This window comes from Lepus europaeus, chromosome 15 (assembly GCF_033115175.1).
Source record: "Lepus europaeus isolate LE1 chromosome 15, mLepTim1.pri, whole genome shotgun sequence".
Lineage (NCBI taxonomy): Eukaryota > Metazoa > Chordata > Mammalia > Lagomorpha > Leporidae > Lepus > Lepus europaeus.
In genome coordinates this window covers 79,300,198-79,314,154 of record NC_084841.1, presented here as the reverse complement: position 1 = coordinate 79,314,154, position 13,957 = coordinate 79,300,198, and the positions used below count along the sequence as shown (strand labels likewise).

The following is a 13,957-nucleotide window of genomic DNA, read 5'->3' as shown; positions in this document are numbered from 1 at the left end:
TTTGTATATTCTATATTAACTACCACACTTCAGAGAAAACATAAGATATTTATCTTTTTGGGGCTGGCTTATTTCAATAAGCATGATAGTTCTCGGTTGCATCATTTTGTTATAAAAGATAGGATTTCATTCTTTTTTTTAGACTGAGTAGTATTCCACAGTGTGTGTGTATATATGTATGTGTGTATGTGTATATATACATATATATATATATATCACATTTTTCTTTATCCAGTCATCATTTGATGGACATATGGTTTGATTTCATACCTTAGCTAATGTGAATTGAGCTGCAATAAACAGGGGGGTAACAGATAACTCTTTGATATGCTGATTTCATCAAGATCATACAAGTGCTAGCAGAGATGTTGTAGCTCCAGGGGAAAGTACAGCTGGCCCTCTGTATCTATAGGTTCTGCAAATGCATATTCAACTAGCCATCAATGCCATCAATGGAGAATATTATTTCTTTAAAAAACCTACATCTGCACTGACTAGGTACAGATTTCTTTTTCATTATTCCCCAAACAATACAGTATAACAACTATTTATATTTTATTAGGTATTATAGGTAATCTATAGATGATTTAAAGTAATGTAGGAGAATTACAGAGGTGATATGCAAATACTACGACATTTTTATTTGAGGGCTTTGGACACCTACAGATTTTGGTATCCCAGGGTGCCTGGAACCAATTCCAGTGAACATTGAGGTATGAATGTATGCCAAATCCTAGTAATGGAAGAGTCCAAAATAAAACAGTAGTGTCAAGAACACTAACATGAAGCCTGCCAATGAACTACAGTCTTCTTTCTTCTCAATATTTACTTTTGAAGTTTTTTAAACATACAGGAAAGCTGAAAAAGAGTACAATAAACACCTGTACACTTATGACTTTGATTGAAGAACTGTTAACATTTTGTCATATATACTTCCTTTTATTTATGTTTTTTTCTTTATCAAGAAGCATTTAAAAATAACTTATTGCCATCCTGAATTTCTCTCTAAATAGTATACATGTATCTCCTAAGAATAATGATATGTTCCTATATAACCATAATCCCATTATCTTACTCAAGAAAATTAAAAATATGTCTTCTGCCAAAAAAGGCATAGGTTGTTTGTGTTGTTGTTCTTATATATTATTAGGCTTTGAACCAAAATTCCCTCAAAGTTCACAAATTGTATTAGCAGTTTTAGCTCCCTGGTTGCTTTCGCATACAACAATCTCCCTGGCCTGCAAGACGGTCATATTAATGTTTTTAATGACATTCACTTTTTGATGAGCCCAAACCAAATGTCTTTAGTATGAAACATGTCATTGATCTGATTATGACCTTGTGGTGTCATTTAACTTTTTGTCTATTCTCCACATTTCATGAAAATTCAAAGATACATAAAAGACATATTAAAGTCACATTCAACTCATACAAGAATATTCCTAGGTATTGCAGTGTGCTTCAAATTGCATCTCATCAGAAAACACATAATGTAAAGTTGTTCTATTACTAATGACAGCAACTCTGTTCACTCAGGAAAAGTGCTGGCAGCTGGATCTCTATTTTAAGGAACATATTTTCCCCTTTAGAATTGTAGAACTATGGCAGGTTACACTTTGGTAGTATGCAAACATTCTATTCCCTGACATCCTTTTGCCTAAAGGAACCAACATCCATCAAATATACTTATCTGATGGCCGGCGCCGCGGCTCACTAGGCTAATCCTCCGCCTTGAGGCGCCGGCACACCAGGTTCTAGTCCCTGTCGGGGCACCGGATTCTGTCCCGGTTGCCCCTCTTCCAGGCCAGCTCTCTGCTGTGGCCAGGGAGTGCAGTGGAGGATGGCCCAAGTCCTTGGGCCCTGCACCCCATGGGAAACCAGGAGAAGCACCTGGCTCCTGCCATCGGATCGGCGCGGTGCACTGGCCGCAGTGCACCAACCGCGGCGGCCATTGGAGGGTGAACCAACGGCAAAAGGAAGACCTTTCTCTGTCTCTCTCTCTCACTGTCCACTCTGCATGTCAAAAAAAAAAAAAAAAAGATACTTATCTGAATCAATTACTTCATTGAGGGGTTGTCTATTGGTTTTCTATTTTAATAGTAACAAACAACACAATTTAGTATCTCAGAGTTTATAGCTCAAAAATCTGGTTGGTTTCTAAATTTCAGAAGGTCAAAATCAATGTCAGTCAGCTAAGTCCTTATCAAGAGGTTCTCAAAAAACAAAGAAGCTGCTTCTAAAATAATTTAGATTGCTGGCAAAATCCAGTTATTACAATTGTAAAACTGAGATCCACATTTCCTAGCTAGTTGTCAGGGGGAGGACACTGTCATGTGCTAGAGGCCTTTCTCTAGTCCTTGCCAGCATGTGCCATGGGCTCCTTTATCACAGTGTCATCAGTAGTACGCTGAATCTTTCTCATGCTTGGAATCTCCCATTTCCCATTCTTCTGCTACAGCTCTGCAAATGACTCTTGTGCCTTCTGCTTTGAATGGCTTATTTGATTGAAATATTGAGTCCACTTGAGCAATTCAGAATAATCTCATATCTTCAGGTCAGTTGACTGGTACCCTTAATTACAAGTATAGGTGCAAAATCCTTTCACAGCAGGACCTAGATTGTGGTCAAGTGAATATGCAAGAAACAGGAATTTCAGGGGAACATCTTTAAGAAGTATGCCCACCACATGGCACAAAATGGCAGTTTTACTGAGAGTTTCATATTTTTGCTCTCGCTAGTCCCTATTCTTTGATAAAGAAGAAGGCTACCTTCGTTAACTATAAATAAGCTACAGTTCTTCAGAAAGACTGCTTACTTCTTTTGACTACCAATTTTCATGTGATGATGTCAAATTAGTTATATTTCTATAAGAGATTCAGGTCTTGTGACTATTTATTAAATTCCGCAATCAATTAGAATCTTTATTCTCAAATTCCCCCAAATTCTCCTGAAAGAATCCTTTCAGGTTGGTTCATTTGTCCTTTCCACATGCTTCCATTACACTGAAGTGAGCATTCTAGCAAACATGATGTCCTAGGCTCCTCTGATAGTTTCCAGTTCTAAATCTAGAATCAGCCCTTTCTTCAACTGTCCTGGCTCCTTTTACTCACCAATGCGTTTAGAAACCAAGATCCTGCCCTATGTGCACTCATTGCCACAAGGGAGTATTTCCAGGCCCTTACAGTGAGTTATATTTTCAAAACATGAGAGTTTGTAGTGGTATTTTCTTTTTTTTTTTTTTTAAGATTATTTATTTGAAAGTCAGAGTTACACAGAGAGGAGTGGCAGAGAGAGAGAGAGAGAGGTCTTCCGTCCAATGGTTCACTCCCCAAATGGCTGTGCCGATCCGAAGCCAGGAGCTAGGAGCTTATTCCGGGTCTCCCTCGTGGGTGCAAGGGCCCAAGGACTTGGGCCATCTTCTATTGCTTTCCCAGGCCATAGCAGAGAGCTGGATCAGAAGTGGAACAGCCAGGACTTGAACCGGCGTCCATATGGGATGCCGGTGCTTCAGGCCAGGGCGTTAACCCACTGCGCCACAGCACAGGCCCCTGTAGTGGTATTTTCAAAATCTAATTTTTACCCTGTAGGATTTTTCTTATACTATGATTTTATACCTCTTTTTGCTAATCTCAAAAATTTGGGTATATAATTACATTTATAAATTTATTCATTTGCTTTAATATACCATTTTAATTTTAATCATAAAATTGTTTCAGAATTATTATGCCAATATCACTAACAAACTACTGAATAACTGTAATATTTAACTAGCCATCCTTTTTATCCCTCTAATAAAAGGGAAAATGCACCTGTAATTCAGTAAGATACTGGCAGTTTCCAGGGATATACAGTTTCACACACCCACCATCACCATACCCAAGGTGCTACTTCTCTACAGCCTCATTACGAAGTGAGGCTAAACATTACAAGTGAAGACCATTTGTACTGCTTTCCCCGCGAACTTCATGCCTTTTAGCGTCGTGTTTTATGGAGTTTGAGGAAATAGTTTTTATTTTTATAGTAGTTTTTGGGGTTTTTTTCCCCTCTATTTTCTTCTAACTTTTTAGAAGAGCAAGTAGTCTTTCCAAGGTTTCTTTGTATCTAATAAACAAGCTATTCCAGGTTCACAGCATTCATTTGTTTTACCAGAAAGGAATCAAGCAAAAAAAAAAAAAACACTCTGGTTGTTTTAATTGAAAATGGCATTTCAAACCCACAACCTTTGCTAATAGGTTGGTATTTCCAAGCCTGCTTCAGGGTTGGGAATTCACATTTCATTTTTTGCATTTAGATCTCTGATGCCTTTAGGGTTGATTCTGGGATATACTGTGATAAAGAATAAACTTTTATATTATTACAAGTGAGTAATAATTACTATAAATTCCTTTTTCCTGATACATTAGTGTACCTTTACATAAACTATATTCCCATCTATATGCGGGCCTTCTGGCTTTACCCTCTGTTCAGTTGTTCTGTGTATCTGTTCCTGTATCAACGCCACATGTTTCTAGTAGGCATACAGGTTTTCTCAACAACAGAAGACAAAAAAAAATTTCACTGGCTAGTTTTTGAATTCTTTTTTTTTCTTTTTGACAGGCAGAGTGGACAATGAGAGAGAGAGACAGAGAAAAAGGTCTTCCTTTGCCGTTGGTTCACCCTCCAATGGCCGCCGCGGCCATAGCGCTGCAGCCGGCGCACCGCGCTGATCCGATGGCAGGAGCCAGGTGCTTATCCTGGTCTCCCATGGGGTGCAGGGCCCAAGCACCTAGGCCATCCTCCACTGCACTCCCTGGCCACAGCAGAGAGCTGGCCTGGAAGAGGGGCAGCCGGACAGAACCGGCACCCCGACCGGGACTAGAACCCGGTGTGCCGGCGCTGCAAGGCGGAGGATTAACCTAGTGAGCCGCGGCGCCGGCCTAGTTTTTGAATTCTAAAATGTCTAGTTACTAGGGCCTGAGCTTGAAGTGTAGCAGGTTCAGCCAATGCCTGCAACTCTAGCATGCCATATGAGTGCTGATTCACATCCAGTCTGCTCCACTACCAATCCACCTCCCTGATAGTGAGCCTGCGAAAGCAGTAGAAGGTACCTGGACCCCTGTCATCATATGCGAGAACCAGATGGAGTTCCAGGCTCTTGACTTTGGCACAGCAGAGCCCCAGCTGATGTGGTCATTCGGGGGCTGAACCAGTGGATAAAATCTCTCTGTGTGTCTCTCTATCCCTCTCTGTAATTCTTTCAAATAAGTAAATAGTACTTAAAATATTGGTTGAGTATCAATAATCATTTATATTACTGTTCTTGACATTGCATTGCACTTAAATAGCTGAATATGGCCACTAAAAAAATCTAAGATACCTTTTGACCTACATTCCTTTGTTTTTATTTTTAAAGATTTATTTATTTGGAGGGCAGAAAGAGAGAGAGAGAGAGAGAAAGGTATCTTCCACCCACTGGAAATGGCCATCCAAATGGCCGTAAAGCCAGTGCTGGGCCAAGTCAGTGCCTGGAACCTAGAACTCCAACCAGGTCTCCCACGTGGTGGGCAGGGACCAAAGCACATGGACCATCATCTGCTGCCTTCCCACTCACCTCAGCAGGGAGCTGGATCAGAAGCAGAGCAGCCAGAACTCACACCAGTGCCCTAAGAGATGCTGGCATCAGAGGCGGCAGCCCTACCCGCTGAGCCACAATGCCAGTCTCTGGCCTACATTCTTCAATAAATCTCTTTTTTAAAATGTAGTATTTTTATTTTTCAGTAATTGCCCACTACTTTACAAGACCTATACTAATTTTAACCCAGGAGGAAAAACATAAATTCTTAGCTGTTTATGTACCTGTCATCTTATCTACTAATAAAGAGTCAAGCTTATAAGAGTATCTAATTATTGCTATTCTTATTTAACACATTAACAACTTATTAATTATTTAAAAGGCTATCAAGATATATGTCAAAGAAAATGCAGTGCCACAAATTAGGTAAGAAATCCATCTATAATTTCTGCTGGATTATAAACTCTACAATTAATAGTATCAGCATGCCAGAGATAACTCAGAGATTTTTCACACGTTATGTGCTATCTCCACCACCTTGTTTACTAATCACATGACAGCTGTTCTAGCCTTTCTGGTTAAGCCTCACAGCATAGTTTCTTGGCATTCAGCTCCAGTACATACAGACTAGAGGCTTCTATTTTGAAAATTACCCTTTCGAGGCCTGCCCTGTGATGTACTAGGCTGAACCTCCCCTGTGGCGCCATCATCCCACATGGGCGCCAGTTCGTGTTCCAACTGCTCCTCTTCTGATCCAGCTCTCTGCTTAGGCCTGGGAAAGCAGCAGAAGATGGCCCAAGTGCTTGTGCCCCTCCACCCACATGGGAGACCCAGAAGAAGCTCCTGGCTCCTGGCTTTGGATCTGCCCAGCTCTGGCTGTTGTGGCCATTTGGCAAGTGAACCAGTGGTTATAAGACCTTTCTCTGCTTCTCTCTGTCTGTAACTCTACTTCTCAAATAAATAAATAAAAATCTAAAAAAAAGACAAATAAAATTACTCTTTCATACTACTCTCCCACCTCCTTAGCTGACAGTATCTTCAAATTTAGAGGAATTATCTAACCTTATTAAGGGGCATGTGTGTTTTTTTTTTTTTCAGACTATATGTGGATAGTATAAAATATATATGTATTAGCAAAAGCACTTGTTTGACTATAAAAATGTAACTGTGTGAATGGGAAGAGTGTTCTTTTGTGTATTATGGCACTGTATGCTAAAACAAACTGACAACTCAGTTTATTTTACTTACATAATAAGTTTAATTTACATACAAATGATAGAGCACTTCAGGAGCAGGTCTTAAAAACAATTTCTGCTGAATGACTGCTATAATAATCTCCTTAAGAGAGAAATAAACATAAACTAAAACAGCAGTCGTGAAACACATAGTAGCTTTCAGCTAAAAAAAACTCCATATTCAGTAGGAACCTAAAAACTAAAAAAAAGAAGGGGATTTTGTTTGGATCACTGGTTGAAGTCAAATCTGGTGTCTGAAAACGTCAATCTTACGTAAATCAGAAGTTGTTTCTTAAGGCAGGTTCCTTGGGCAGTAAAGTCAAATTTGCACCATCTCTGAATCCTTCCCTATTGCCGCTGTCAAGGAGAGTGAAGGTTTTCAGTGCCTCTCTGTTCAGGACTTGGTGAGATACTTCCACAGCTCTCCATGGAACTAGAGATATTTTTTTGGTAATATAAAGTACAAAGTTATTTCTAAAGTTTAAACACAAAGGTTTATTTGTATTCTTAGGGACTGTGGACAACTATTCAAGAACACAGATTTCCTAAACTCTAATAATAAAAGTCTGAAATTTGTGAAGGTTAAAATTTTGTAACATGTGACAAATATATTCTATTTTTACCAAATAATTTAAATGAGCAAAGCCTTAATAGGTTGGAATTTCTAGGTCCTCAATGGGAATTGAAAAAACAAAAAATGTTTCATTTCAAAAACAGGAAAATTATCATTATTTCTTTTCTTCTAATAAGAAAATACACATTTTAATGTTTATATTCCTAATATTGAGAAATTCTCTAAAATACATAGATTCAGAATTTACACTAAACAGTTTATATATTTCTATCTTACTCACTTGTTATTCAACAAATATCATGAAGATACAGAGTTTTTCCCAACTGCTTAAAGACATGTACTAAAAAAAAAAAGACATGTACTAAAAAGGTAATATATAATGACAGTATAAGAGGAATATAGCGAAATCATAGTTCCCCTAACAGCATCACCTTTTCAAATTTTTAAAATTTATTTGCTTAAAAGGCAGAGACAAAGATATCTCATTTACTGGATCACTCCCTAAATATCCAGTTGTTCACTTCCCAAGTGCCCACAACAGCTTTGCAAATCCAGAACTCAAACTTTCACAAAAGCGTCATGGACCCAACTATTTGAGTCATTATCCGCTGCTTCCTAGAGTGAGCATTAGCAGGTAGTTCAGGCACAACACAGGACTCAGGCATCCCAACTGGCATATGAACTGCTACGCCAAGTGCCCACCCCACTGCAATGTTTTACTCCATTTTCTTATTCATTTTTAATTTCAGTCTCACCAAATGGCATTCATCTTTAAAGCCACCTTAATTTTTTTATTTATTTTTTTGCATAAGTCAAGAAAGGAAGAAAATAAGAATGGGCAGGAAAAATAATTAAGAGAGAAGGATTGTAGCACAGATGAGGGACTGCTACTTAAAGAAGGAGACATGTGAGCCAATACCAGAAGACAGAGGTGGAGTAAGGAAGGGCATTTCAAAAGGAAGAAACAATATAAAGATAAAGAGCACAATGTGGGGGCCGGTGCTGTGGCGCAGCGGATTAATGCCCTGGCCTGAGCCGCTGGCATCCCATATGGACGCCAGTTTGAAACTGAGTTGCTCCACTTCTGATCCAGATCTCTGCTATGGCCTGGGAAAGCAGCAGGAGATGGCCCAAGTCCTTGGGCCCCCACATCTGCGTGGGAGACCCAGAAGAAGCTCCTGGCTCCTGGCTTCAGATCGGCAAAGCTCTGGCTGTTGCAGCCATCTAGGGAGTGAACCAGCCAATGGAAGACCTCTCTCTCTCTCTCTCTCTGCCTCTCCTCTCTCTGTGTAACTCTGACTTTCAAATAAATAAATAAATCTTTAAAAAAAAAAAAAGAACAGTATATGAATAAAGGATAATACATTGGTTAACATGAAGGAATGGCTCAGAAATTAAGTAAATTAAAGAATATAAAAGAGAAAATAGGTCCACAGATGCTTTAATCCCATTATAATGAACTCTAAACTAATTAAGTATTGTGAAAACTGTGTCATTATTGATACATAGCTAGAACTCATATAACTCATGCATAAGATGTAGAAAGTGAAATTCAATAATAATCAATCACCAACAGTGATATTATTAACAAAAACAAGTACCAGAAGTATGGTATGTAAAGAAAATGAATAATAATCAGACTTTCACTCTCCAACATCTGGATTTTTTTAAAGATTTATTTATTTACTTATTTGAAAGTCAGAGTTACAGAGAGGGAGAGACAGGGAAGAGAGAGAGAGATCTTCTAACTGCTGATTCACTCCCCAGATGGCCACAATGGCCAGGGCTATGCCAGGCCAATACAGGAGCCAGGAGTTTCATCTGGGTCTCCCATATGTGTGGCAGGGGCCCAAACACTTGGGCCATCTTCCGCTTCTTTTCCCAGGCACACTAGCAGGGAGCTGGATAGGAAGTAGAGCAGCAGGGACACAAACCAGTGCCCGTATGGGATGCTGATGTCGCAGGTGGTGGCTTTACGGGCTACTCCACAACGCCAGCCCCCAACCTCTGGATTTTTTGCTGCGCTTAGTTTTATGTTGGGAAATTATGTTTACTATTGAGTAATATGTTGGGGAAAGAGAAAAGATTGGTACTTGAAGCTAAGGAGTCCAGTGACCCAAATTTAAGAAAAACTGTATCAAAAATTTAGTGCTGTAATTCAGAGTGACAGCATGGGTCAACTCGATCATGAACACAAGTGTGAATGCAGGCACAGGACATGGTAATGTAGGTAACACAGAATATGCTCTCTATATAAATAATCATCAAAGTGAAAAATCAAAATATTTTTATTCCTGAGTCACAAACAAAGAACTTCAGTAATCTAGGAGCTGCAGGCAGGAGGTAGCATGAGCTTCATGTTTTCATCTGTTCTTCTTGTTCCTCCAATCCCAAACAGGCAACATGGATAGGAATACTTGGACACTGAGCATCCAGTGGGATTGTATCACAGCTGAGTAAACTCAAATAAAAAACCCAATCTTATGAGGAGACTGTCTAGCAAACCTGCCCTGCCTTGTCACCAGAGGGGGAAAGGAGGAGCACTATCTCTACTGTCCTAGACAGCAAGCTAATCTCCCCGCCACCTTGGAGAGACACACACCTCTATCTTCAAAGTCTATTTCCCATCAAATGTCCTCAGAGAGAGAATGCAAACAAAAGCTGCCAAAACCTTTGCTCAGAGACATGTACAATGTGAGAGGCTCCAGAAGAACTGTCTCCTAGCAAATTATATAATGTGAATTATAAATTATATTATGCTATTATTTGATCTTACAGTTTTTATGCTATTACCTAACCAAATAATTCATTCTGACTTTATCAAAAAGCCAAAGGCAATATAGAAATTTCAATTTTTCTTTAGAAAAATAAAGAATAGCTGTCTATTTATCACACTAAACAAATGTGCCTATATGTATCTTATAAAAACTAACAACTTGATATGACATAGATTAAGTAAAACTTTTGGCTTTAACAGGCTTTTCATCTAAATGACAAATGACATTTTTCAAGAGTTCCTATGAGAAGCACCAGATGAGGTACCTAATGTTCCCAAGGCTTTATAAAGTCAAAGGTAAATAGATTAGATTCAACTTACTAGCCAAACACCAAGTTTCGTAAAGTAAATAAATACTTAAAAGAACACATATTTCTCTGGCACAGTGGGGGATTCAATCTCTAAACATATCTGAAAAAAAAACCCTAAAATTTGGCACAAATTTGTTTTTCTATGTAATGTCTGAATGTAAAATATTAAGGTCATGGAAAGGGTATGTCTGTGATAAAGCAGAAACTTTTAAACTGAGACTATGTTTGTTGTATAATCACTAAAAATAACCAATCAAAGAGCAAAAACCTTTTGAAAAACATTTTTTAAAATATGTGTATATGCAATACATGAAGCTTGAACCAGTTAAAGGAGTATATATGACTTACCTCTCCCAGAGCTTCATATCTTTTCTGGTTCCATCTGTGCAAATCTTCCCGGTAGTTAAAAACAAATGGTTCCCCAGTTTTTATGTGTCTTAACTGCCCCTCTAGAAAATAAACAATATTACTATGACTAAGAGTACACTCACAATAATAAGGACAAAAAAATGTCTGATTAAAATTTAAAATGACCTTTGGCTATTTCTTAGAAGTTTTTTTCATTGTATTTTTTCTTCAAATATTACCAGAACACATAAATAGTATAAGAATTTAAAAATTGATCTCCAATAACCAAAAACTATTCTTCTTGATCTCCTTTTTAATCTAAAACATATTAACAATATTTTAGAGCCTACTACACATATCTGCCATCTACTACCATGAACAAGCTCCCACACCTAAGTAACTTAGAGACTATCTGAGGAGCAAAAACACAAATACTAAAAAGTTAAGCAACTTTTCAGGAAGTTCAACAAACAAGAATAAAATAAGCCAAGAATCCAAACACTGCTACAGGTTATTTGTGTAGACGATAATGTCTACAGTGATTCTGGAAAAAAGAATCTCTATGAAAAGAATAGGTGCAGAAGATTTCACTGAGATTTCTCAACCAGGTCTGGATATTTGGGTAGGGTATCAAATGGAAATTGGAAAGAGTTAGTGAGGATAGTCAAATCAGACTCAGTCAAAACAGAGATCCTTAGTGATAATAACCAAGTTCTGCCAGTGATTCCAAGGGCACAAGCAAAGGAGGAAGAAGTGTACCTGGCACTTCCTCCCAGGTCACTGCAGGTCCTGTCTTCTCACAAAATTTAAGTAGGTGAGGTCTCTAAGTGAGGCATGCAACACACCTCACACATTGCTAAGTGTTTCAGTTATGTTTTCTTTTTACGTACCAAAGAGTTGTACTGCTTATGTGATAATCTTTATCAAAACATACTCATATATCCAAAGACTGTAGGTTTATTTACCATCAGCAATAATAAACCAGTCATCTTGTTCAAGTCATAGATAATAACAGTAAAGATTAGTCTACATTTTCTAAAAGATTTAACTATCAGTGTACTTATAAAGAGAAAGACCAAAGTGATCTATTCTTTTCTTTCCCCAGTATTCTAGTAATGGGGAGAAAAATAGACAACAGACCAATTGCTTTAAATTCTTCTGTCCTCAGTCAACAGAATATTACTCTACTTATACATATACTGGCAAAGAATACCCTTTACAAAAAAGCATGAAAATTAAAATCAGAGAAAGTTTCGGGTATCTTCTATTTAATTCACTTAACATTCTAGTATTCATAGACTGTCATAAGTCTTAATATCCATAATGGATACTACAAAGGAATATCCAGTAATAAAAAGATAACAAATCACCACTTATGCAAAGCAACAAAAAAAAAACTAACTAAATTTTGGGGTCAGCACTGTGGCGCAGCGGGTTAACGCCATGGCCTGAAGTGCCAGCATTCCATATGGGCATAGGTTCTAGTCCTGGCTGCTCCAATTCCCATCCAGCTCTCTGCTATGGCCTAGGAAAGCAGCAGAAGATGATCCAAGTCCTTGAGCCCCTGCACCCAAGTGGGAGGCCTGGAGGAAGCTCCTGGCTCCTGGCTTTGGATCGACACAGCTCCAGCTGATGCAGCCAATTGGGGAATGAACCAGCAGATGGAAAACCTCTCTCTCTCTCTCTCTGCCTCTCCTTCTCTCTGTGTAACTCTGACTTTCAAATAAATAAATAAAAATATTTTTTAAAAAAACTAAATTTTAACACTTTGTATTAACATACCCTTCAAGTATAATAATGTAAGATTAATCCAATGAGTCATGATTTTTTTTTTTGTTTCAGAAACATACTTGCAAACTTGCAATCTATGGTAGGTTCTTCCACATTCTATGTATAAAGGTTATTTCATTCAAACTTAGTAAGTTTTAAAAAAGGAATGTTATCTGAAAAATCATGGAAAATTGGATATTATGTTTTAAAATATCATCATACATAATATTTGCCAGTCACTTCATTTTAAATAACATGTGGAACAATTGCATCTTTCTATATAATCTGATTAGGAGTTCCAGTAGAACCTAAGAGAGTTGAGTGCTCAAGGTTAAAATACACAAATTGAATTAAATTCATTTCCATTAGTTTACATGGCTTGACACCTATGATAAATTGTTACTTGGTTATTTCACTTGAGTAAAGGATTTCACTATGCAAGCATAAGTCATTCTTTCTCAAAAGAAATATAGAAAATATTCTAGTTGGCCATTAAAGTACCAAATGATAACTTTCTTATGATCATAATAGCATTGTTAAATAAATTCTACATTCAGAATACATTACTTACTTTCATTAAAAGCATATTCAAATCCTTCCAGGGTATCAGGAAAATCAAGAGGTGGTTCATCTTTTTTCATTAGTTCATCCAAATCTATCCTAGACAATAAATCTAGAAAAGAAATAAGAAATTTATTTATATTCATTTTCATAGTTAATAAGATTATACTTTAAATTGTTTGTAAGTACTCTTGTTCTGTTCAATTAATTTTTGTATTGTTTCAACTGATTATACGATACACTAAGTTTTTAAGTTTCCAAAGTTCTATGCATAATCAAGCACAATTTCAACATAAGTAAGCATTTTCAAAATCATAATTACAAAACAATCATGACTCAGATACTATATATCGCAAATCAAATTATTAGTATCTTCCCTTTAACACAATAGTACGCCTTATTAACATCTGTCGGCAGTGTTTTTTTTTTTTTCATTTATAAAAGATTTATGTATTTATTTGAGAGTCTGAGTTACAGAGGGAGGGAAAGACAGAGAGAGAGAGAGAAAGATCTTCCATCAACTCTTTCACTCTCCAGAAGGCTGTAACAGTCAGGCTTGGGCCAGGCTGAAGTCAGGAGCCAGGAGATTTATCTGGGTTTCCCACATGGGTGCAGGGGCCCACTTGGGTCTTCTTCCATTGCTTTCCCAGGCACATCAGCAGGGAGTTGGATCAGAAGTAAAGCAACTGGGACTCCCTGGAGCCCATATGGGATGCTGGTGTATGGGTGCTGGCATTGCAGGTGGTGGCTTTACCAGCTATGCCACAACACCAGCCGCTGTCTGTAATTTAAATGTTTTACACCAGGCTGTTTTGATTGTAACTGCCCTGA

General features: G+C 37.8%; 1 protein-coding gene across 2 annotated transcripts in view; it reads right to left on the bottom strand.

Moving 5' to 3' along the window:
* The window catches only part of ARB2A (ARB2 cotranscriptional regulator A), a 483,367-nt gene that overhangs the window by 406,793 nt on the left and 62,617 nt on the right, over window positions 1-13,957 (bottom strand). For both annotated transcript variants that reach the window (XM_062211883.1, XM_062211884.1), the window contains 2 exons: window positions 13,137-13,238; window positions 10,796-10,896 (listed from right to left, as the gene is read on the bottom strand). In XM_062211883.1, coding sequence (XP_062067867.1) covers window positions 10,796-10,896; window positions 13,137-13,238 — 203 coding nt within the window. The remainder of the gene's footprint in view (window positions 1-10,795; window positions 10,897-13,136; window positions 13,239-13,957) is intronic.